Source organism: Pelobates fuscus, chromosome 7 (assembly GCF_036172605.1).
Source record: "Pelobates fuscus isolate aPelFus1 chromosome 7, aPelFus1.pri, whole genome shotgun sequence".
In the NCBI taxonomy this organism is placed as follows: Eukaryota; Metazoa; Chordata; class Amphibia; order Anura; family Pelobatidae; genus Pelobates; species Pelobates fuscus.
The window spans coordinates 78996461-79022718 of NC_086323.1; the positions used below are offsets into that span (position 1 = coordinate 78996461).

The following is a 26258-nucleotide window of genomic DNA, read 5'->3' on the forward strand; positions in this document are numbered from 1 at the left end:
CATAATCCCTCAAACAGAAGGTCTGTTAGAGAACCAACACTTGCTGCCATAGCATCTGTGGAGGCTGCATAAATGATCACTACACTATTAAAATGAGCACAATTTCTATTTGATGTGATACATTTGTATCAGTTTCTTTGCTGCACTTGTTTGTGCCCTTTAGTGATAACATATTGGCTGGTGCAGGAAGGATGTGTGCAGTTCCTGCTGCAGACACTTGTCTTCCTGCTCCCATAGTGTGAGTGGTATGATAACGTATAGAACTGTGACACTGCTTTTATCATACCACTCACAGAGATAAAATAGGGAGACAGGTTTGTGTGTAGGGAAATGCACATACTTATTTTCCTCCAATAAAATACCACTCAAACTGAAAGAGTGGACAATACAGTGGAAATGAATCTCACGAATATAAAACCACGTTCAAACCATTTTGCATTAGCACAAATTATGTAAAACTAGAAAAACAAGTCTTGAAGTATACATATTTAATAAATCCAGTACGTTGTACACAAAACACACTGAGAAACATCCAGGTTCCTCATAAACAGTACACGTTGCCTGTTCCTAGCAGGACAGTAAATTCCCCATAAATCACTTGTGGGATTTTCTTTTGTCATGTTTACGAATCAGGTTAAGGATTTGATCTCTTGTCACTATTTTATCTTTGTTTTGAAGCTTTCTCTGCTCTACCCTCTTCTGTTCATCAAGATAAGGGGAATGTAATAGCTGTGGAGGTAGCAGGGAGCCTGTTGGCTGCACCCTTTTTACCAGGTCCCAGAAGAGATTGCGGTTATTTTTGTTGATGAAAGTTAATGCCGTTCCTCTGTGGCCAAGTCTTCCTGCTCTGCCAATCTGTTTTTAAATAAAGAAAAGGAAAACATTATGTAGACATGTTTCATTTTGGGCTATTATTTTTATTATTATTATGTTATTATTTATATAGCGCCAACAAATTCCGCAGCGCTTTACAGTGGGTATACATTTCATGGAAAAAAATAAAAAAAATAAAGCTAAAAGCTCAAATCTGTTTTATCATGTTTATCTAAAATGTAGTTGCATATCTTAGTTGCTCAAAAAAAAAAACTCTGCTATATACACAAAAGGATAATAAAGAACAGCAAACCTCTAACACTCAATATCAGAATTTTATATAAATTTACGTATTTTAAGGCATTTAGGAAAAACTACCTCTAGCAGTTTAACGTACATGTAGAAACAAACCAAAAAATACACAATAAAGGATTTCAAGCACTATAACCACTTCACAGACATAGTAGTCAGTGTCTGGAATCTGTATGTGCAGCGTTTTGCTAAGGAACGCTGTACGAACAGCGTTTAACCCCTTTGCTTTAGAATTTTTATTCAACCTCTAATCAGCTCTTCTTCTGGGCTGGCTAATGTCAATTGTGAGCATATTCCTATGCACTGAATGCGTTCATTGGCTGAGAGCCGTCATGTGACACTCAGTCACTGAATGGATGGCAGGATTGACTTCCGAACTTCTGCAGCTCTTCAGAATCTATATGTTTGCACTGGCCACGGTAAGAGGACAAACCGGTTTGCCCCATTACCAGGAGCCAGGGCCAGGGCATTCCTGGCATCATAACCCTTACAATGGGCTCTAGTGGTAATGCTTAGAGCAGCCATTTAAATCAAATATTTCTGTTTCAGAATAATATGTATTATATATGTACCTATCCATACATACAGCTTATCTTGCTCTCCTCACCTGGTGAACATACTCATCCATATTAGAAGGCATATCGAAATTCACCACCACTTTGACGTTTATCAAATCCAGGCCTCGCCCCAGGACACCGGTGCTAACAACTACATCATATTCTCCATGCAGCAACCCCTATGCAGAAAAAAAATTCCAAACATGGTTATGCACTAAATTGAGAATTCAAAGTGAATTTCAAATAAACTGCACTGGGAAAAAAATCTCTAAGTCAGCTATGCATGCACTGACTGCCGTAATGAAATTCATGGGATAAAGACCTCAATTTAATAAGCTTTTCAAATGAGTAAAAAAAACAAAAACATAAAAAAAATTCTGAATTATTTACCTACAAATATTTCCAGGTGACTTTTCTAGAACAATAATATGGAACATTTTTCTAACAGCACTGAATAATTTGGAATACATATTATATTGAGGAAAATATTAGGACTTTTATAAGTGCATCAGAAATTTGTTGGAACATCCTTAATGGCTGACCACTTCCTTATCTCAGCAATGGCTACATGCCTGAAATGTAAATTCGAGGAATGTACTTCAAATGCAGTAATTTCAAATGTGTGATCATTTTTATTTTGGATTTTGGGAGAAGCAAAATTGAAAAATAATGTTTTTCAAATTATTCACCACCACCACCACCAAGTGTTGTGTTATGGTTACATTGTTATATTTTATGACTTTTAAAGAAAAACAATAAAAAAATGTAAAGGATTACTATGGTCAACATATAAAAGGAAGAAAGACAGGTCCCCTGGCCTTCTTTCTTGCATTTATATGAACTTCCCCCTAATAAAAAAAAAAAATCAGAGCACTTTTTATTATTAAAACTTATTAAAACGTCCATTCCAGCGCCGAGCTCCCTGACAGGCCATGCCCCCTTTTCCGGAAAAATGACTAAATCGCAGGGCCCAATCAGACGCTTCTCTTTGAGAAGCATCATCGCTCTCTGGGGCGCATGCGCGACTTCGCGCTGCACCAATCAGGTTCTTCATAGAGCGGCATTGAATGCCACTCTATGAAAAAACTGAGCGCTCTACCGCGTATGCGAGCTGAGCTGACTAACAGCTCAGCTCACTGTTTATGCCCACCCCCCTCCTACGGCAACCCTCCAGCCCAAAGTAAGCATGCAAACACTATAGATCTCTATATATAGAGTTTGCATACAAACACACACTGTAAATAAATATTGTTAAACATACATACACACACACACACACACACACACACACACACACACACACACACACTCTTTCTCTCTCTAACTCCCCCTCTCCCACACTCAGTCACCCACACTCAGTCACCCACACTCAGTCACCCACACTCAGTCACCCACACTCAGTCACCCACACTCAGTCACCCACACTCAGTCACCCACACTCAGTCACAAAATAAGTTTACTTACAGTTTGAATCCTCCCCTCCTGCTTGGTCTCTGGTCTTCAGCCTGTCAACTCCAGCCGACTCTGTGCCGGAGATCTTATCTCCCACAATCCCACGCGCTGCTTACAGCCTCAGGGAGACAGGATGCGCGTTCACAGTGCCCTGTCTGCTGACAGCACATTTGAATGGATGGATGCGAATTACGCATCCATCAACTCGGAAGTCCCTCTGGTGGCAGTCTGAGTGACTGAAACTAGAGGTGTTCCTAGCTTTCAATGTAAACACTGTATTTTCTCAGAAAATACAGTGTTTACATGAGAAAGGCTGCAGGGAGCTATAGTTCTCACCTGAACAACCTCATTAAGCTGAAGTTGTTCAGGTGACTATATTGTCCCTTTAAATTAAAAAAGAAAAACTGCAGCACTCTTGCAAACAAATTGATGATTTTACCTTCAGGATCTTGGTTCTCTCCATCTGTGATTTTTCAGAGTGTATTGCCACACTTTCTAGTCCTGTAATTTTATGCACTGCGTCACTTAACAAGTCTGCTCCCATCCGACAACCCACAAATACAAGAACTGGAGGTTGGAAAAGCTTGGAATCCTGTAGTGGAGAGAGATCAGCATCTTATGTGTGCCTAATAAAGGCTGGTAATATAATTTAAAAGTAATAGTTCCTTCCCAAAAAATACACACAACTCAAAATTAACAAGAACTAGCACCATAGTTTTAACTCGATTTTAAACATATAAAGTAGGGAAATTTTCAATATGCTTGACCTGCTTTCACAGCATTGAACACATACAGCATATAACTTACCTCACTTGAATGCAGATTAGGATTAATGGGCCACAAAGAGAATATGACAGGGTAAAATACCAGGCGATTAAAGGATGTTTTTCATGGTTATGTTTGGGTATTCCTAAGGAAAAAAGATGGACCACTCACTCCTTTCTCTCTTTTATTTTCCTTCTTTCTACCTCACCCTCCTCAACCTATTCTACACTTCTCTCTCTCCATTTCCCTTTTCTATGCACCACTCGTTTTCATTTGGGAGGTGTAACGCTGTAGGTTATATGATGAGCACCTATGATGGTACCAAGCTATAGGGACATACACAGCTGGCATCTCCCGGGAAGAAACAAAAAACCCTTTCCATTCCTTCCTTAACATGCACCTGTTGGATCTCTTCGTTAAGGCAAAAAACACAGCAACATACTTACGTTTAAAATTTCAAAGAGTTTCTTCTTTTTTGAAGGCTCCTCCACCCAGAGTACAATTTGACGCACATTCGAACATGGTTGGTTCTTCGCACCTACTGTGATCTGTACCGGATCCTTCAGAAGTTGTTTTGCAAATGCCTCAATACCTGTTGGGATAGTTGCTGAAACCAAGAGAGTCTGACGGTCATTTGGGGTGTGTTCCAAAATATCCAAGACCTGTTGCTGAAACCCCATTTTCAACATAGAATCTGCCTTAAAAAGAAAAAATATAATTTTTTTTCAAAAAATATCTTTTTCCATTATCAGCCATTCTTCCCAACTCAAACATGCTAAATGTGGCACTTCACAATGCTTGAAAAGTTGTTTGTTTAAATTATCTAAACACTTTAAAAACATTTGATAAAATAGTTAAATATACACTGCAGTTTGGTTTAAAGTCTTGAATTTTTAATAGTTAATCAAAATCATTACTTTATATTTTAAAATCCTCTTTGCTACATAGATGCTGTATATATCCATGATTGAATCACCCTTAAAACTCAAAGATTCTTGGCATTCTACATTTAAAGAAAGCAAACTATAACAATTAGGAATCTCTGAAAATGAACATATGCAAAACTGCACATTATCTAGATGTCATATTGTTACTCAAAATAATATTGCCACTTGCCTCGTCCACAATCAGAATCTTTAGATCAGCAACATTGACGAAATCCTGTTTAATAATTTCCAGCAGTCTGCCCGGAGTTGCAATTATAATCTAACAGTAAAAAGGGATAAAAAATTGTATATTTTTTTTAATGGAGTTTAACAGATAAGAAAGACACATTGGCTATACTTTGTTCAAATTAAGACTTAAAAAAAAAAAAGACTGCATGTCAAAATGTAAGATGCTTCATCTTTCTCTTATAACTATTGCAAAATGATTGTGGGGAGGGATAACTACAACAACTCACTTTTTTTTTTTTACCTACATCCAAAGGTGAAAGACAAAAGATAAGGAAAAATAGGTTTGTTTCCCCAGTAACTGGTTTCCTCAGCCACTGCACCTTTTCTTCTTCCCAGCAGTACACTTTTCCACCTATTTTGCGCTTTTCATTCAGGTGCCTCAGACAACATCCACTTTCAAGCAAATAACCTCCATGTTCACTCAGCACCAAACCTGTTTTCAGCATATTTTATGCACGTGTTTGACAACTTTCCATTTTATCTCCTTAATCGCTTACCATATTACCACTTGCTGCAATTGCTCTTTAAAGCTTCTCTGGCAGTGTGGTGGCTGAGGGGTGCAGGAGAAGGCGAGTCCCTCACTACCACAGCCATCAAGAGCCAAACTCAGCGTTGTACTCTCATGCATGCAGAGAACACCTTTGAGGTCAATGATACTGCATAGACAGAATCGTATTCCCCTCAGCAGGCTTCACAAAAAGGTAGCTCTGCCTTTAGTCAACCATAGGAAAAATACTAAGACAAAAGTAGTGCTGCTTTAAAGGTCCCTGGCCATAGCCTAAAAATTCCACCAGCACCCTCTTGTCATAACCTTTAGATCAGGCATCTGACACTCAGTCCACCTCCCAATGTTCCTGAACTACAACTCCCATGATTATTTGCCCATCTATTGTATTCAAAGAATTCTAGTTGTAGGTTATTAACATCTGGGGTTGGGCAAAATTTGAGATCTCCATTTTGGTTTATAAGCTGATGGGCTACTTTGCCAAGTACCTTAAATGCTAAATCTCAGCTCTTGGACCTGGTCCTCTGTTCCTTTTGTACTAATATGTCTACTCTTTAGCAGGTACAAGTCTGAAATTAAAAAACCAAAATAAAAATATATGTCTACCCTTTATGTCTTTTCCCCCAATTGTACAGCTCTGATGGATCTGTTGGCACCTTATAAACAGCAATAATTATTAATAGCAACTAACAAATGAGTCAACTACTATGAAATAATTTAGCAGAGTAGAGTATCAAGTAATATTTAAGGCATGCACCTCACCACAGCAAGCAATTAAAGAAGATCTTTGGTCCTGAAAATTACCTGAACACCTTGTTTTAAGCGATGTAGTTGGGGGGGCAGAGGCATACCACCGACAAGCAAGGCTGTCCTCATGTTTTGAATCCCAGCTACCAGCTCCTTGACCTGTTCCTCAATCTGTACTGCAAGCTCTCTGGTGGGTGTCAGAATAAGTGCTGCTGGAGAATCTTTCTAAAGAGATAGACAAACAGTAAAATGTAAAGTTAATAGAATTATTGTAGATGGTAAACTCACTGTCTGCCCCCATCAAACAGTAAGTTTTAGCAAGGTCCTTACCACATTCTGTTATGGTATGTGCAACAACTAGTTTGTTTGTCCACATACTGTACAGAAGGGTGGAATATGCTGTGTTGTATAAATATTTAAAATATATAAGCCAGTTATTACTGAATAAACAACTTGTGTATTTTTAGTGAAAAAATTAGTTGAGAAGCTGTACATAATACTATAAAACAAAGCCCTCTTTCACTTTTCTTGAAATTGTATTACATTTAAAGGACCACTCTAGGCACCCAGACCACTTCGGCTTAATGAAGTGGTCTGGGTGCCAGGTCCAGCTAGGGTTAACCCATTTTTTATAAACATAGCAGTTTCAGAGAAACTGCTATGTTTATAAATTGGTTAAGCCTTCCCCCAAATCCTCTAGTGGCTGTCTCACTGACAGCCGCTAGCGTGATTCTCACTGTGAAAATCACAGTGAGAGCACGCAAGCGTCCATAGGAAAGCATTGTAAATGCTTTCCTATGCGAGCGGCTGAATGCGCGCGCAGCTCTTGCCGCGCGTGCGCATTCAGCCGACGGGGCTGAGCTCCCCGCCCAGCGCTGGAAAAAGGTAAGTTTTACCCCTTTTCCCCTTTCCAGAGCCGGGCGGGAGGGGGACCCTGAGGGTGGGGGCACCCTCAGGGCACTATAGTGCCATGAAAACGAGTATGTTTTCCTGGCACTAGAGTGGTCCTTTAAGGCTCAGTAATAGCTTTTCCAAAATGTAGCACAAGCTATGACAAAGCTGCAACATTACTCTTCAATTAGACAAAAATAAAAATATATATAGCTATAATAGACATGCTATAAAATGTTATACCTGTTTTAGACACTGGATAATAGCTGGAAGTAGGAAGGCAGCTGTTTTTCCAGAGCCGGTGTCTGCACTTGCCAATATGTCTCGTTCCATTAGACCAACAGGGATCATCTGCATTTGGACAGGTGTTGGGACTTCATACCCTGACTTCTTAAGGTTTAAGCTGAGCATTAGAGGAAAGTTACAATGTTCAAACTCTATAATAGGTCTGCACACTTCATTACCTTGCACAAATAAACCAAGTTGTTGCCTTAGCTGATCAATTTGTTGTAAGGACAACTGGGCAATAAAATCATGTTCAGTGTAGGTATATGATGTATTATGGAGGTTCTCTAGTAAACCTGAAGGTTCTGTATCACTGGGCAAAATTGACTGAGTTGCTAGTTCTGTATAGCTGTTTGTAGTTGTGTTTACTAGAGAATTTGAAGTGCCAGCTGTTATTGGACTTGTTGGAAGTGGATTTACTGTGCCATTAGTTGTGGCAGGATTGTGGAGGTTGCCACCATGTGCAGCTTGTAAAAAGTCTTTGGCTTTGCACTCTAGACTGCATACATCGTGGTCAGTCTGGTCACATATGTATTCTCCATATCGTCCACAAACAACACAAACTGGTTCCCCTGAGAGGGGCCATCGTTGACTTTTACTGAAAGATTTTATGGGTTCATCCTGTGCATCTTCACTGTGGCTTGGAGGGGCAGAGGGAGATGGTGAAAGTGGGGGAGGAACAGGGGCAGATGGTAAGACAGAGTCAGAACATGGTAACAAAGGAGGAGAGCTTGACACAGGGGTTAATAATGAGACAGAGATTGGCAGAGGGCATGTTGATGGTAAAGAGGTGGGCACAGAGTCAGCTGATGACATAGATGTGAACACAGAGCCAGTGGAGGATACATGGTCAGTGGACACAGGATCAGTGGAGGACACAGGGTCAGTGGGTGAGGCAGAAGACACAGGGTCAGTGGAGGACACAGGGTCAGTGTGTGAGACAGAAGACACAGGGTCAGTGGAGGACACAGGGTCAGTGTGTGAGACAGAAGACACAGGAAGGTTTAAAGAGACAGACACAGGGTCAATGGGTGAGGCAGAAGACACAGGGTCAGTGGAGGACACAGGGTCAGTGTGTGAGACAGAAGACACAGGAAGGTTTAAAGAGACAGACACAGGGTCAATGGGTGAGGCAGAAGACACATGGTCAGTGGAGGACACAGGGTCAGTGTGTGAGACAGAAGACACAGGAAGGTTTAAAGAGACAGACACAGGGTTTAAAGAGACGTAGGTGGACATATGTTCGTTTGCGGTGCCATATGAGGGCATGTAGTCATTAGATGATGATGAGGAGGAGGATGCTGCATTGCTATAGGAGGAGATGTCCGGTGAAGAGACAATAATGGGAGAGTTAGAATCTGTGCTGTGATGAATTCTGGGTAAATCTGTCGCTATTTTCTTTTTCCTCCCGGGTCGCTCGGTCTCCTGCCGCCTTTTCACGGCTCTGGGAACAAACATCTTCCGATACCGAGACTAACCGCTAACCGGCTCCTGCGGCTCGCACTACATCCGGGATCTTAGGAAAGGGGAGGGAGGGGGCGGTCACGTGACATACGCTAAGACAAGGTTTAGCAGAATTAACCAATCCAATGCAGGGCTGCAAACTCCAGATCGAGGCTTGGAATGCAAACATTAAGCCTTTTCCGGTGCGGATTTATGACGCTCTAATTTCACATCTTCCAGCTTGGAGGTTAGATTTCCAGGTTACCATACCTCCCAACATTTCAAACAGACAAAGTGGGGCACTTACATTTTAGGGGGTGGAGATATTCTGATAAATGTAGGTGACTTATTGATACGTTCTGGAACTAAAATGTTACTTAGAACAAGAACTTTGTATCTTATTAGACAGACTGATTTTTAAACACATTTATTGTAGTTTAACCCCTTAAGGACTGAGCCAAATGTACACGTTGTGATCAAAACAAAACCTTGAATTTGACTGTATGTCTGTTCAACCGTAATACGCCTCTTTCATATTATGTGCACCCCCCTTATTATTTATCATTTTATTCAGGGGAAACATGACTTTCATTTACCATCAAATATTTAGCTATGAAACCTAATTTAATATGAATAAAATATAAAAAAATGGGAGAAAATAAGAATTTTTAAAAAATGTTTAGTTCTACGTTACATTCTAACTGTGAATGTCATAATACTGTTTGATTTTACTGCAATAAAATACACATATTTGTATTCAGCGATGTCTCATGTGTAAAACAGTACCCCCTATGTACAGGTTTTATGGTGTTTTGGAAAGTTACAGGGTCAAATATAGCATGTTACATTTTAAAAAATTTTCACATTGAAATTCGACAGATTTTTTTAGTAGCCACTTGGTCACAAACACTGGCCAAAGTTAGTGTTAATATTTGAAAATGCAAAAAACTAATTTGAACGTCAATTTTGGTCAGTGTTTGTGACTGTCTACTAAAAAATACTGGACATACCCCATTTGCAATACCTTGGGTTGTCTACTTTTGCAAATGGTATGCCATTATGGGGGTAATTCTCATTCCTGGGCTACCGTACGGTCTCAAAGGCAACGTAACCAATCTTGCGAATTTCAATGTGAAAGAACTGAAACGCAAGCCTTATATTTGACTCTCTACCTTTTGAAAAACACCATAAAACCTGTACATGAGTGGTACTGTTATACTCGGGAGGCTTCGCTGAACACAAATATTAGTGTTTCAAAACCATAAAACGTATCACAACAATTATATTGTCAGTGTAAGTGCCATTTAAGTGTGAAAAATGCAAAAAATGTCACTTTCACTGACAATATCGCCGTTGTAATACATGTTACTATTTTGAAACACTAATATTTGTGTTCAGCGAAGTCTTCCGAGTAAAACAGTACCCCCCATGTACAGGTTTTATGGTGTCTTGGAAAGTTACAGGGTTAAATACAGTGCTAGCAAATTAAATTCCCTGGACTTTTGGCCTGGGTTGTCAGGCTGGTCCTGCTAATTGTAATTAATTGTAATTTAAAATTATTACATAAATATATACATAGAATTTTATATATATATATATATATATATATATATATATATATATATATATGTGTGTGTATATAAATATATATATATATATATATATGTATATAATTTTTTGAAATTATTTTTAGTTATATATAGGTATATATATATATATATATATATAGTGATATATACATATATACTTATGTATATAGATATATATATATATATTATTTCGTTCTACATGTATTTTGATATATATAATACACAAGATCCAGCGCACTCACTTATTCAGATATATATATATATATATATATATATGGACTGCCCTGCCAAAATCCGGAGGTTTTGGAGGCGTGGATATATATATATTTATATATAAATATATATACCCACGCCTTCAAAACCTCTGGATGTTGGCAGGGCAGTCCAGGAGGTTTGGAAGACGTAAGTTTATATATATATATATATTGGAAGACTTGGCCTAAAGTTGTGGGAGGGGCTTATGGAGGCTTTAAAAGGGACTCCTGGATTCGGTGGCCATGGAAGCTAGCCTTCCATTGGAGAAAGTCACTAGCATCTGCCACTATATCAACCATTACATGCTTACCGGTTCCTGTAACCGGAAAGAATTGCAGTCGCTGTTAGGCTCCCTGAACTTTGCTATGAGAGTCATCCCTCAGGGTAGAGCTTTCATCTCCAGACTCCTGAGCCTACTCCCCATATTCCCTGACGACTGTATCTCCCTTAACGCCCAAGCCACGGCGGACCTCCTCATGTGGAACACGTTTCTCTCTAACTGGAACGGGAGAAGCATTTTTCTCCAGCAGGTTTCCGTACACTCCCCGGTCATTTGGACAGAAGCAGCAGCTAACACGGGCTTTGCTTCCATATTTGGTGACAAATGACTCTGGGGTAGTTGGCCAGGGAAGGTATTCTGGAGGGGTTCTACAGGAACTCAGCTCTTTTCAAGTCGTACCCTATTGTGGCGGCAGCGGTAGCTTGGGGCCATTTGTGGGCAGGCAAACTGTTCAGTGCTATTCAGACAATCTGACGATTTGCCACATTATGAACAAAGGCCGCTCTTCTTCATTGATGATTATGAGGTTCATTAGGAAACCGACGTGGTTAGCAGCCTGCAATCAGTTTTACTGCCATGTCCCAGGAGTTTTAAATACTGCAGCTGATTGTTTGTCTCACTTTCAATTTCAGTCTTTCCGAGAATCCCTATCCACTGCTTCATGTCTGGCCACAGCAGCTCCCCTGTTCCGGGAGCTAATCATGGATTAGATGAATTACTACAACATAGCCAGACCTTAACAAAATTGGCCCTCTCCTCTAACACTCGTACTGCATATGATAGGGCGTTTTCCTTATACAGGAAATTCATGGCAGAATATCACCTGGATAGCGTGTTTGACATAACTTTCCTGGTGGCGTTCGCCACTTTTTGCCACCTCAAGTTAAAGTTATCCTATCACACAATAAAATTATACCTGACAGGCACCCAGCATCATATGTACTCCACCTTCCCCAATAACTTTAGTTTCCTCTCCTCATACCCTATCAGGACTATATTTAAGGACATATCCAAAGCTAACGGTCCTATACCACAACAAAGGCTACCCATCAGCAAACAGTTGTTCAAAGATATGTCGGATCTAATAGATTCAGCCCCTTTCGAACCCCTCACTTTTTACGGCTTCCTGAGGCCACGGGAATTCACCATCACTGGTCAACATAACGCCCAAATCTGCCTCGTGGGTCTCCTACTTTAATAAACAGCCAGATTATTATATCCTTACTATACCCGTGACCAAAACTAGCCAACTGGGTTAACCTGTCCACTAGGCATGTGCATGGGGAAAATTTTCGGTTCGGCATTCCGAAATTCGGGATTTTCGCAATTCGGGACTTCAAGACTTCGGCAACTTCGGAACTTCAGCACTTCGGCACTTCGACACTTCGGAAATTCGGCAACTTCGGCACTAGGGGCCCCAAACCCCCAAAAATTATCCCCCTACCTACCCTCCTCACCCTAAAAACTAATGGGGGGGACCTTTAATTAAGTACCTGTAAAAAAAAAATAAAACTTACCATTCGATGTTTTCTTTCTTCTAAAATCTTTTTTTTTCAGCCCCAAAAAAGGCCAAATAAAAAAACATAATAAGGGGCGGGGCCTGACCGCCGAGCAGACTGGTCGCACCAAACCAGAGCTCCTTGCGAGAACCGGCAAACAAACGACGCAGACCTAAAATTATCACACCAAACCTACCAAAAAGACACAGCAGAGAAGCGGTGTAACCCCCGAGGCTCAGCTAGCCGGATTGTCGGACTCGGAGAGGCGATTTGAAGCGGAGATAGGGCTGCGGCCTACCAACGAGGGCAGGCGCGGGAGAGGCGGCCGACCTCCCCGCCAGCGGCTCAGCGGGAAAACGCTGCAACCCCCAAGACCCCGTTCACCCCCCTGGCCGGAGAGGGATATCCCAGCATAACCAAGCGTCTGATACAAGCAATACCTACCTGCCAAGCTCACTGACACTGTGAGCGAGCTGTACCAACTGCACATCGCGCAATCCCACGCACCTGAAGCCTAGCCAAAATGGACGTCCAGCAAGGTCCAAGGGAAAAGAAAGAGGTCCGTCATACCCCATCCCATCCTCTGGAAGCCCTAGACCTGATGGGCCTGTCCTTCTGCACAACACTGCAGGACAGGGGGATGACCTACCAGAGAGCAGCACAAATAGTGGCCTCGTGGATTAGGCCAATCACCCGCCGACGCCACTACGGGCACCCATCTCTGGCCTTTCAGGCGGCCGCGCGGACAGCGAATAACGGCATGGCAAGCCAAGAGGCCACACGACCTGGGCGATCACACCCTCCTCCGCCCACACCGGTACAAGACAACCAGGCAGGTCGTCCTAAGACCCAGCACAAATCCTCACACCAGCAAGACCCCAAGCACCACTCCAGGGCCACAACGGCAAGCCACATCGATACCCAGGCACTGTTCCCACAGAACTGGTCCGGAGCTGGGTCGGGGCCCGGAAACCCACGCCACTCAGGCATAAGTGAAGGCCCCCACGCACACGATATCACCGGCGATCTACATAACGACCAGCACGTCAGCAACACCTTCCACGCATCTGGCAAAGGGTGAATAACCCGGACTCGGCAGTGGGAACCGTGAGCCCCAGGTTATGCAATATATGGGATCACGGGCCTCAGTGCAAACACTACATAATATAAGCGTTAGCTAAAATAATATAACGTGGTATCCTATGCATCCATGATCTAACGTTCCTTTTTCTGTTTGTTATTATTTGCTTTGATATCCATTTATATATTGCCTATGTAGAACCCAGCAATCTTACTTGAAACGCCCTTAGGCGATAATAATATTATCTTGGGTATTCATAACGACGAACGGTAGAATCTTGTGTTACTCAATCTACACGCGCCTTACGCCTAAGCGTTGTAGTACTTCCACTCAACCACGCTGCATTTTACCTTATTTTTCTTTTTTATTATGTCACTATCTACTGTATGTCCAGAGGGCGCACCCGTGAGTAAATAGGTACGATCTGCATAATCTGGACCGGTACCTAAAGCCTGCAAACTAATCCTTTACTATAATGCATACACACTGTATATGAAACCTTATTGTCTGATTATCGTTCAAAAATTGTGCAGTACTACCATATTTTCACTAATGCTACCTAACTAACTGACATACTGCGAAGTTTCTTGCATGTTCATCACATTATTTACAACAACGTGTAATCAATATTGGTCTATATAGCAATCAAAAAAAAAAATGTGCATTACGCTGCCACGCCATGTCCTGTTAATTTGTTGTTCATTGTTAAAGCGTGAATCTATGCTCTTGGGGCATGACGAACGCATATGTAACTGCTTTATCTATGTGCACTTCAAAAATAAAGAATTTAAAAAAAAAAAAAAAAAAAAACATAATAACCGACGCAATTATAAAAAAAAACCAAAAAAAAAACGAGCGCCAACAAAAAAAAAAAACGAGCGCCCAAAAAAAAATCCTTCTTCACCCATGGAGGGCTCCGCGCAGACTGAGCTCTGCAGGGCGGGAGAAGGCTTATAAAGCCTTGCCCCGCACTGCAATTAGGCTCAGAGCACTCTGATTGGTGGGTTTAAGCCATCCAATCAGAGTGCTCTGACAGGTAAATGAAGAGACTGACAGGTAAGTCTCTACATTTCCCTTGTCTCTTTTTTTCTTCCCTATATTTGCATAAGGATTAAGGACACCTAGAGGATCGTTTTGGGTATCGTGTAACCTTAAGCACACGCAGGCTATTGTGACCTGAGCCTATCCTATAGGGCTCGGCTACATGTGAGTGAGACCATATAGACTACTTTCTCACAATACCTATTGAAAACTTTATTTGCACTATTTTGCATTTGTATCTGTTTTAGGTACATTGTTAAGATATATTTCCCTCATACAAGTGTATGTTAACCCATAGGGGTAAGTCAATTACATTGTAAGCGCTCCACATATACACCAGTGGTGGTTATCACTATTTATTTCCTACACTGATTGTACACTTGTTTTTTTCACTATTCTATAGGGTTGATAGTCCCTTTTTTTTCTGGTAGCTGCTATTACTATTTACTTCATCAGTAACTATAAGCGCCTTATAGACACACTATTTGTATTTTTTTTGCAAGTCTCTACATTTACCTGTCACAGGACTCTGATTGGTTGGTTTGAAATCCACCTATCAGAGTGCTCTGTGTCATTTTACACAGCGTGGGAAAGTTCTTTGGAATTTTCCCACGCTGTGTAATTTGACTCATAACTCTCTGATTGGTGAATTGTGTAAAATGACACAGAGCACTCTGATAGGTGGATTTCAAACCAACCAATCAGAGTCCTGTGACAGGTAAATGTAGAGACTTACCTGTCAGTCTCTTCATATAGCCTTATAAGCCTTCCCCCGCCCTGCAGAGCTCAGTCTGCGCGGAGCCCTCCATGGGTGAAGAAGGATTTTTTTTATTTATATTTTTTTTATATAATTGCGTCGGTTATTATGGTTTTTTATTTGGCCTTTTTTGGGGCTGAAAAAAGAATATTTTAGAAGAAAGAAAACGTTGAATGGTAAGTTGTTGTTTTTTTACAGGTACTTAGTTAAAGGTTCCCCCCCCTCATTATTTTTAGGGTGAGGGGGGTAGGTAGGGGGATCATTTTTATTGGGGGGAGGTGACTAGGGGCTTGGGGACCCCTAGTCACCTGGGGGGACATTGTTTTTAGGGCCCCCACCCGCCGCTCAGGGGTGGTGGCCAGGGGGGAGGACCTTAGGGCCCCCACCCACCGCTCAGGGGTGGGAGCCAGGGGGGAGGACACTAGGTCCCCCCCTTATTCCAATTTAGGGCCCCCACCCGTCGCTCAGGGGTGGGGGCCAGGGGGGAGGACATTAGGTCCCCCCCTTATTTTACTGTAGGGCCCCCACCCACCGCTCAGGGGTGGGGGCTAGGGGGGAGGACATTAGGTCCCCCCCCTTATTAGAATTTAGGGCCCCCACCCACTGCTCAGGGGTGGGGGACAGGGGGGAGGACATTAGGTCCCCCCCACCTTATTAGTATTTAGGGCACCCACCCACCACTCAGGGGTGGGGGCCAGGGGGGAGGACATTAGGTCCCCCCCCTTATTCTGATTTAGGGCCCCCTCCCATCGCTCAGGGGTGGGGGCCAGGGGGGAGGACATTAGGTCCCCCCCCTTATTCTGATTTAGGGCCCCAACCCGCCGCTCAGGGGTGGGGGCCCGGGGGGAGGACAATAGGTGTCCCCCCCATTATTTTACATTAGGGCCCCCACCCGCCGCTCAGGCTACTCACTGTTTAATAGACATGCCCCCACTGGTGGTATAGCGAGTAGGGGCATAATTTACTAATACTAAGTAATCTTTACTTAGTATTAGTAAATTTGGCTGAAAGACCAATTTAGGTCTTTCGGCCTTTTGGTAGATAGCTCCCTAATACAGTGGGAATTAGGGAGTTATCTACTTATTCATTCCTGTCATTACATTGACTGGCCAAGTAACTTACATTTTATATGAATGTATGTTACTTGATTGTTGTAAGTGTTGCAAATGCTTAAAGCTGAATCCTGGCTATGTTTGTATACTTTTTTTTTAAATTGTTTACAATGTAACATTCTTCTTCTTTCACTGGGTAAGTATATTAGTACTTAGGCAATACTGTGCTTCGGAACTTCGGCACTTTGACACTTCGGAACGTCGACACTTCGGAAATTCGGTAATTTCGGAACTTCGGGACCTCGGCAATTCGGACATTCGGAAGTACCCGAATGTCCGAATTGTCCGAAATTCGTCCGAAATTATATTCGGACCGAAACAAATTGCACATGTCTACTGTCCACATACCGTATTACCCCAAGAACAATAGCTGGTGCCCGGTGAAGGTTTTCGACTCCTACCTCCTCACCATACTAAATCTCGCCTCTCTGCTGCTTTTGTCACTTCACGGGGCTATTCTCACTATGTCCAAATTCATGTTATACATATGCTTATTGTTAACAAGGCTAGGTATGAACCCTAGCAATTATTCAGGACACTCATTTAGGATAGGGTCCGCCTCTATGGCATCAAGCCAGGACATTCCAGTCTATATCATGAAAGCGACTCTATAGTCTACATATAAAAGCAAGAAAGACAGGTCCCCCAGCCTTCCTTCTTGCTTTTATATGTACTTTCAAATATAAAAAATCATTTTCGATGCTTTTTTATATTAAAAACTTACCTCCATTCCAGCGCCGAGCTCCCAGCCATGCCGCGCCCCCTTTTTCGTCAAAATGACGAAATCGCGGGGCCCAATAGGACGCTTCTCTGAGAGAAGCGTCATTGCTCCCTTGTGCGCATGCGCGACTTCGCCGCACATGCGCACAGACTTCAGAGGGCGGCATTCATGCCGCCCTCTGAAGTCCTGAGCGCACTACCGCGCATGCGCGCGGTGTGCGCGGCCGCGAGCTGAGCTGACTGACAGCTCAGCTCGTGGTTTTTGCCCGCCCCCTCTCCTCTCTGACAGGCTGGAGAGAGAAGGCGCGCACACAGTGCCTTCTCTCTCCTGCACACGTCAGACGTATCTTAATACGTCTGACGTGTACAGGGTCTTTTTAGGGCCCTGCATGATAGGAAGTCCCTCTAGTGGCCGTCTGAGTGACGCCCACTGGAGGTATTCCTATCAATCAATGTAAACACTGTATTTTCTCTGAAAATACAGTGTTTAAATTAGATTGCCTGCAGGGAGCTATAGATCTCACCTGAACAAATACATTAAGCTGTAGTTTTTCAGGTGACTATAGTGTCCCTTTAAATCACTAGGCCACTGGAAGTCCTCAGCATATACAACATACATACCTCAACCTGTACAGGAAATGCGAAAGGCATTTGAAAAAAAGTTTTTTTTATTTGTACCTACGTAGTATTATTTTGAGCATGTCATGTTTTCCTTTTTGCCCACTTTTATTACTGGCCTACAGTATACGTCGGTTTTCGGCACACCATTGGGGTTGAGGGATTCTGACACCATTGAGTACACTTATATTTTTCTTATATATAGATACAGTTTTTGTTAACATATCGATCTTGAGGAAGACCCGAAACATCGATCGGATATATATGTAACCCCCTATATGGATTAAATACCCATTTATTATTGGAAGACCGCAGAGTGCATCTCTTTTCTTTGTTATTTTACATATCTACAACCCGGGATTGCATCAAGGCAAAATCATACCTATATATAAAAAGAAAGGGTGAGTGCCAAGCCATTGATGAATATATATATATTTCCCATAACTCTGTTTAGGAAATTTGCCTAAAATGTATTGCTACGCTCTCTGTCAGTGAAATGGTCTGAACTTCAAAGCTTACCATTGCATAAGAAGTCATGAATAGCCCTGAAGCAGTAATTTAGGACATAGTTGTATATTTAGAGCTTGTGGTTTGTCCTGTTTAATTAAAGTATGCATTCTCTTGGGTCCTGCAGCATCTCACACATCATGCATCAGCCCAAGGAAAATACATCTCCTAGTTTATACAGCATAAATAATTTAGCATGTAAGGAAAATAGAGCAGCTTTGCTGGTTCTGGTTACATAAAAATATTTCTCAAATTGAATGAAATGGTATTTAGTAGCAGATACGGTCTATTTTTTTTTTAAAGTAGGACGACAAGAGGTCCCTTATTTTATGTCAAACTGCTCAAAATGGTTTGGCACACAATGCATCAGAGATATATAGGCACCATAACACCTATATAGTGATCAGTCACAACATTAAAACCACTGACAGTTGAAGTGAATAATATTGATGATATAATTACAATGGCAGCTGAAAAGGAGCTTGGGATATTAGACTGAAAAAATGGGCAAGCAAAAAGATCTGAGTGTGGCCAAATAGTGAGGGCTAGACGACTGGGTCAGATTATCTCCAAAACAGCAAGTCTTATGGGGCGTTACCGGTATTCAGTGGTTAGTACCTACCAAAAGTGGTGCAAAGAAGGACAACCAGTGAACTGACATCAGGGTCAAGGGTGCCCAAGGCTAATTATTGTACATGGAAAGCGAAGGCTCATAGGTCTGGTCCTATCACGCAGAAGAGCTACTGTAGCTCAAATTGCTGAAAAACTTTATAAAAAGGTGTCAGAACACAGTGTTTTGCAGCTTGCTGCATATGGGGCTGTGTAGCCACACAGTGGTTAGAGTGCTTGTGATGACCCCTCTCCACAGCCGAAAGTGCCTTCAATAGAGAGGTGAGCAGCAGAACTGAACCATGGAGCAATGGAAGAAGGTTGCCTGATCTGATGAACCATATGTTCTGTTACTTAAGGTGGATAGCCGGGTGTTTATGCGTGTCATCTGCTGGGAAACCTTGGGAACCTCAGAGCTGTTTTGGCAGCACAATGGAGATCTACTCAATATTAGACAGGTGGTTTTAATGTTATGGCTGATCAGTGTATATGCAGCAATAACTTCATTGATTTTCATAGTTAAATATTTGCTATGTACTTGTTTGGATTAAAGGTAAACTTTAAAGGAAAACTTCAAGCACAATATCATGCAAAACCTCTTTTAATTTATTGTGTTAATTAAAGCTGAAACTATAGCCACAACCATAATTATTGGGGTAGGCATATGTTAGCTGGGAATAAGAGGATTCTCTAAACATTTCACCCATTGCAAATTTATATTATGATTTACTGTTTCTACATTCCACTAGCATTTCATAAGAGTAATGTCAACCACTAGGGGTAGCAAGCAACACAGCAATGACAGAGAATTAGTTATACAGAAACCATTTATTTTGGTAGGAACCCCTCTTATTTGAAGATACTTTATCTCACACTTCTAACTACTGAATACAAATATATGGTGTATAAATATATGAAACTATATGAATATAGTTTTTCATCTTTTAACTGCATTACAGTACCACAATTAGACATGGCAACAAAATTCAGCACAGGAATGCAATGTTTGCCTCCAATCATGTTCAAAATTGCATCTTCTGTTATATACAATACTATTAGAAAGTTATGAAGTCATCTAAAATCTGCTGGTGTAGGCCAGCCTCAATGTTGGTAGGCATGGATTACCCGCATGTGAGAATGCTGTTGGCACAGCACCTAAGAAATTCTATAGTTTAAACCCACTTGTCTTTAGAAGGGTTTTTTAAAAGGCGGATTTTGTTCTGTTTCTTGGCCTTCCCACCTTGATTGTGATATCCTGGATCCTGTTGCTTTACTGTAACGCTATGATATCTGTCCTGACCTTTGCTTATGTAGCAAGGTTTTGATTAGATGATAATATCTGTCTCAACGTATTCCTATATTAGCTGTTGTTTTAGGTCTGCATTGGTTTAGAACCTTGCCGCCAGCATTCAAAAGACATAAAATATTTTTAATGTTTGATCTTGCAATATAAGCAAAATAAACAAACACATAAATTAATTAAATAATCTTCTATATTTAAATTATACTGCTATAAAATTAAAGTAACACTTATCCCAGAAACAGAGGAAGAACTGAGAAAATGAATGAGAGAAAAGACAAATTCCATTAACCACTAATTAAAAGCAAGAACAAACATGCACAGTCACTGATGGACATACAAATGACATTTTAATTTAAAAAAATCCTCTTAGTTAAAAGGAATCTTGGGACCATCTGCTAATGTTAAGAGGGTGATTCTGACTTCAATATGTTGCTGATAAGCTTGTTATTAATACAATGACCTTAAGGCAGTCATGCTGCTCTGAAATGTTTGTATCCAGCCATTTAGATTAACTAACCTGGCTATAGCCTTAAAGAAGAGGATATGAGTACAGGAAAAGGAAAACCGATGGGAGGGATGGTCTTAGCTCAGGCATATTTTAATTGAATTTCGTTAAGATTGTTTCTACAATTGTAACTGTTCTGTGATACAGTCTGTTTAGGTTCTAGCTGTAAGTGGAACAATATGCAATATTATCAGTACCTGAAAACAAACAAGCCATACTGCGTAGCACTAGTCAGAACAGTACTGTGCTATGCCCATTAAACATATTTTTCTAAAATAAATAATATTTCAGGATTTTAGCATGTCCAAAAATGGATGGTGTATGGATAGGACTAGACATGGAAAATGAAACACCCAGTTGTGCCCCCAAAATGTGATTTAATAGGTGTGTTCCACAGATTTATGAAAATTCAGCCATGAAGACAATGATGCACCATGGCTAATAGGTTGTATGATTCAGAGCAATAATGAAAGGGTAAAGAAAAAGAAGAAGGGAAGGAAAATATAGCAACAGATAAATTGTAATGCTTTTTGCTCTCTAGGCTGGGGCTCATTTCCAATTCTGTTGCTACTTACCAACCAGCCACTACTCACAAAAGTAAAATAAATACAAAAAGATTTTTCATTCCCAAACTAATCACAGTACATATAAAAGTACATTTAAGCAATATCAAAAATAAATCTAATTAAAGAATTGAAAATACACGTCATAAAACATACATTTAAATGATCAATTCCCATATCAGAAATTCTCCTAAAACTGTACATGTATGTATCTGACATAGCACAATAATACTTTGTTTTTTTGTTGAGAGTTGATCATAATAAGCCACATAAGCCATAATATGACACAAATATATTCACAGTATGTAACATGAGCAGCAAACATTTAGATATTACTTAGCATAAGTCTACAATAACGTATAATAGTCATGATTGGCTATAAAACCATTGGCTCACATTTCAATCTTCTTGCTGCTTTTGGCTTTTTTTACATTTATTAAAATAAAGTGATACGGGGCGGGGCCTGACTGCCAAGCTGAATGGCAGCACTTGGAGCGAGCTCCACAGACAATCGCTGAAATAATGTACTAAACGGGTGTTAAACTGGGATAACCCCAAACCTATGACAGCAGAGACAACCCTGTATACCTTGGGGACACATATCGGTGTGCTCCAGAGAAGGATTGGCAGTCTACACCCCAAAACCTCTTTGCGGCCTACCTGTGAGCACCGATGGGGGACGCGGCCGATTCCCCGGCGGACAGCTCTGATGGAGCATCTAGAGGCGGAGGGATGGAGCCAGAGGCGGAGGGATGGAGCCAGTGAGGGATATCCCGGCACTCACCCACTGCCTTCTGCCTTGCGGCGGAGGGGCAACCCAACAACGTGTAGCCCACCATGCTGCCTCAGTAAAGATGGTGGACACCGTGCAGGCCTACAACACACGAGGCCCACTAGAGCCACTCGAGGTCCGAATCGACAGGCTGTTCATGGCATTCTGGAAAAAGCTTGAAAGTAAACCGAACCTGCCTGCGGACAAACCGAGATCAGCACACCAGCAAGTCAACTCACCTCAAGCTCCCAGCTCCTCACCAAGCTTGAACCACCGAAAGGCTTATGCACAACCCCATGAGATGCGGTGGAGACCAGCGACAGCTAGGGCGCACCGGCCACACAAACGGAGGAGACAGGGCCACGACCGTAAAAACAGGCCTGGTGGAGCTCACTGCCACCCCCCAGACTGGAGCTGCAGAAGAACAGTGGGTACACGACAGCGCGGCAACGTGGAGCAGATATGGGAACAGACCGCCGATGGGAGGCACAACTCCCAGCCGCAAAGCAGCCTGAATCACACATGCATAACCTACCTCCCGGTGGCGTTTACCACCGACAATTTCATCGCTTCCCAGACATGCTCAGTGGACTTGCCAACCCTGGGAATTGGCTGAATAGACAGTGGACCCGCAGTTCGGCAAGTGGCAGTTGCTGAGGGAGACAGAGGTCACACAGAACTGAGCCCACTTTGCAACGCTTAATGCCTTTTTCGCTGTGGACTTATACCCTACTCTCTACAGAGCAGCAACAGGTTACACTGTAAGCCCCAGGATAATGCTCTCTACCGCTCAGAACAATGCCTAGCCATAGCATGCATATCAATAGGGAGTCTAGACAAAGCTTAATATATAAACCTCTTCACCCACTCAATAGACACATGAGAAAGCTTTTCTTCTCACTTTTATTTTCATTATATTTTAGTTACTCATAGCAGCAGTGGAGCAAGCAATACCATATCTTAACCACAGGCAACTAGCTCGTTAACCATAGTGCACATAGCAACTGTCTCTTTATGCATGCCATACCCGCCGCATTACTACCTTAAAAAATGTGCAGAATCTACTAAATGCTTTCAGATGGTATGTCTATTACACACTCACACTTGAATTGACGCATTTGAGTTACACCACCTTAGCTTGATAACTTAGACACATATAACAATACCTGTTTTCACAACTCAATCGTTTAAGCTTGTTTATCAAGCTTTAGCACTGTTATGCATTATACGATGCCTCATAGCATAATGTTTCTATGCATTATTTCATAACTAGATAATGCTATGCCGCGAAACGTGTTCACACTATCTTGTCTTTAGCATAGATGAACTAGCGAGATAACGCAGCTAGCATCTTTATTTTATTTTATCCTACTCTTACAAACTAACTGTTTAGCTAAGCATGCAAAATATAAAAATGTGCGAATCATCATGCCACTGTTTATCTTTTAATAAGCTTGTAATACGCTGTTGTGGCGTCCTTTGAAATCTTGTAACCATCTGCACAACCAAAAATAAAGAATTTGAAAAAAATAAAAAAAATAAAGTGATACTCTGAGCCAATCACAATGTTTTCACATAGAAAAGCATTGGATTCCGGACAGGGACATGTCGCTGGCCGACGTGGTTCTTTTGCCGAAACCGGGCAGGGACAATTCGATTCCTGAAAACTTCCGTCCGATCTCACTGATAAACCATGACTCTAAGATTCTGGCCAAGATCTTGGCGACCCGCCTAAACCCCTTCTTAACGCATTTAATTCATCCGGACCAAGTGGGATTTATACCCAGCAGACAATTGTATGAGAATACTCGGTGTAACATTGACCTTATATGGAGGCAGGTGGCTAAAGGGATCCCAACATTGATCCTGTCGCTCGACGCGGAAAAGGCCTTCGATAGAGTTAAGTGGCCCTATCTATTTGAGGTTCTTCGGCACTTTGGCCTTCCTACCACTTACCGTATTTTTCGCTCCATAAGACGCACTTTTTTTCCCCTCAAAAGTGAGGGGAAATGTCTGTGCGTCTTATGGAGCGAACATGAAGCTTTACTTACCTGTCTTGCAGCGTTGGCCGGCAGCACAGGGCGCACCGCGGTAGTGGAACTTGAATTTCATGTTCCGGTTTCCGGCGGGACTGAAAGGAAGTGTGCACAAGCTGAGTGCGCACTTCCTTTCAGTCCCGCCGGAAACCGGAACATGAAATTCAAGTTCCACTACCGCGGTGCGCCCTGTGCTGCCGGCCAACGCTACAAGACAGGTAAGTAATTATGGGACAAGGGGAGGGGGACAGTATGGGAGAGAAGAATATGGGGAGGGGGATGAAGTCTATGGGGAGGGGGGGGATGAAGTCTATGGGGAGGGGGGGGATGAAGTCTATGGGGAGGGGGGGGGAGAAGTCTATGGGGAGGGGGGGGGATGAAGTCTATGGGGAGGGGGGGGGATGAAGTCTATGGGGAGGGGGGAGATGAAGTCTATGGGGAGGGGGTGGATGAAGACTATGGGGAGGGGTGGATGAAGACTATGGGGAGGGGGTGGATGAAGACTATGGGGAGGGGGTGGATGAAGTCTATGGGGAGGGGGTGGATGAAGTCTATGGGGAGGGGGTGGATGAAGTCTATGGGGAGGGGGTGGATGAAGTCTATGGGGAGGGGGTGGATGAAGTCTATGGGGAGGGGGTGGATGAAGTCTATGGGGAGGGGGTGGATGAAGTCTATGGGGAGGGGGTGGATGAAGTCTATGGGGAGGGGGTGGATGAAGACTATGGGGAGGGGGTGAGTGAAGACTATGGGAGAGAGGAGAAGACTATGGGAGGGGGGGACACTATGGGACAGGGGAGAAAAAAAATATTCTGTACAAACTGTCCCATAGTAAGAAACACTATGGGACAGTTTGTTCAGAATATTTTTTTTCTGGGTTTCTTCCTCTAAAAACTAGGTGCGTCTTATGGTGAGGTGCGTCTTATGGAGCGAAAAATACGGTATATCACTGCGATTAGGTCAATGTACACGGATGTTCAGGCGCGGGTCCGAATAGCAGGATCAAAAGCGTTACCCTTTACCTTGGGCAATGGAACCAGACAGGGCTGCCCTCTGTCACCTCTGCTTTTTGCCCTATCGCTGGAACCCCTATTACAAAAGGTGCGCTGTACCCGGGAGATTCAGGGGATCTCGATAGGGGAACAGCGATATGTTGTTTCCGCTTTTGCGGATGACGTACTGTTGACTCTGACGGAACCGACGGAGTCAATAGATGCGCTGGCAACGGTGCTAGAGTCTTATGGTGACTTGGCCGGCTATAAGGTGAACCTGCCCAAATCGAGCGCGCTCCCTGTTTGTATGCGCGACTCCGATATTGCCCACGTGGGGACTGTACACAATATTCGAATTACGAGACACCATATCAAATATCTGGGGTTCACCTGACGGCAGATCCCACCCAGCTTTTCCAACAAAATTACACCTTGATTCGCACCCTGATTTCGGATATGGAGAACTGGCAGGATAAAACGATTTCATGGATCGGTAGGATCCACTCGGTAAAAATGAATGTGCTCCCCAGGATTTTATTCCTGTTTTAGGCTCTCCCGGTTCGGCTGACTAGGTCTGACCTGGGTGCGCTACAGCAAGCAGTGGGGAAATTCATCTGGCAGAACAGGAAACAAAGAGTTTCCCGCAACATCCTGTACAGAGCGAAGTTGAGGGGGGGCCTGGGATTGCCCAATTTTTATTTTTATTATCTAGCGGCCCAGCTAACACAAATTGCGTTTTGGTACTCTCCCCCGTATGAAAGGAGGTGGGTTGACTTAGAATCATCTCTCATGGGACCTGATATCCCCCAGTTCTTCATGTGGGTCCCTCGGGACCATAGACCGACAACACAGATTGATTGTCCAGCCATAGCGAACTCGATGAAAATATGGGACGCTGCGTCGGTTAAGTATGGGTTGTCCTACCGGGCGTCCCCGCTAGCTCCCTTTCTGAGAAACAAGGCTTTCACCCCAGGACTGGACGCTAGGGAATTCAAAGGGATAGAATGTACGGGTATTCAAAGTTTTGCCAACTTTATGAGGGCGGTTCACTTCTTCAGTTTGAGGACTTAAAAACCA

General features: G+C 42.5%; 1 protein-coding gene across 1 annotated transcript; it reads right to left on the bottom strand.

The window, feature by feature from the left end:
• Positions 1 to 473: 473 nt before the first annotated feature.
• DDX59 (DEAD-box helicase 59) lies at positions 474 to 9010 on the bottom strand. Its single transcript, XM_063426108.1, has 7 exons — positions 7461 to 9010; positions 6384 to 6551; positions 5012 to 5105; positions 4346 to 4593; positions 3574 to 3726; positions 1733 to 1861; positions 474 to 855 (listed from the first exon to the last, which is right to left on the bottom strand). The coding sequence occupies exons 1-7, from the start codon at positions 8958 to 8960 to the stop codon at positions 595 to 597; spliced, it is 2553 nt and encodes an 850-aa protein (XP_063282178.1). The 5' UTR covers positions 8961 to 9010; the 3' UTR covers positions 474 to 594.
• Between the last annotated feature and the right edge of the window lie 17248 nt (positions 9011 to 26258).

Bases quoted from the DNA above. Each gene is read 5' to 3' on its own strand.
- DDX59 (XM_063426108.1), bottom strand. From the start codon at position 8,960: ATGTTTGTTCCCAGAGCCGTGAAAAGGCGGCAGGAGACCGAGCGACCC. The intron at 3,727-4,345 runs GTAAGTATGTTG...TCTCCACTACAG, and splicing joins AACTCTTTGAAATTTTAAAC to GATTCCAAGCTTTTCCAACC. The intron at 856-1,732 runs GTGAGGAGAGCA...ATTTAAAAACAG, and splicing joins TGGATGAGTATGTTCACCAG to ATTGGCAGAGCAGGAAGACT.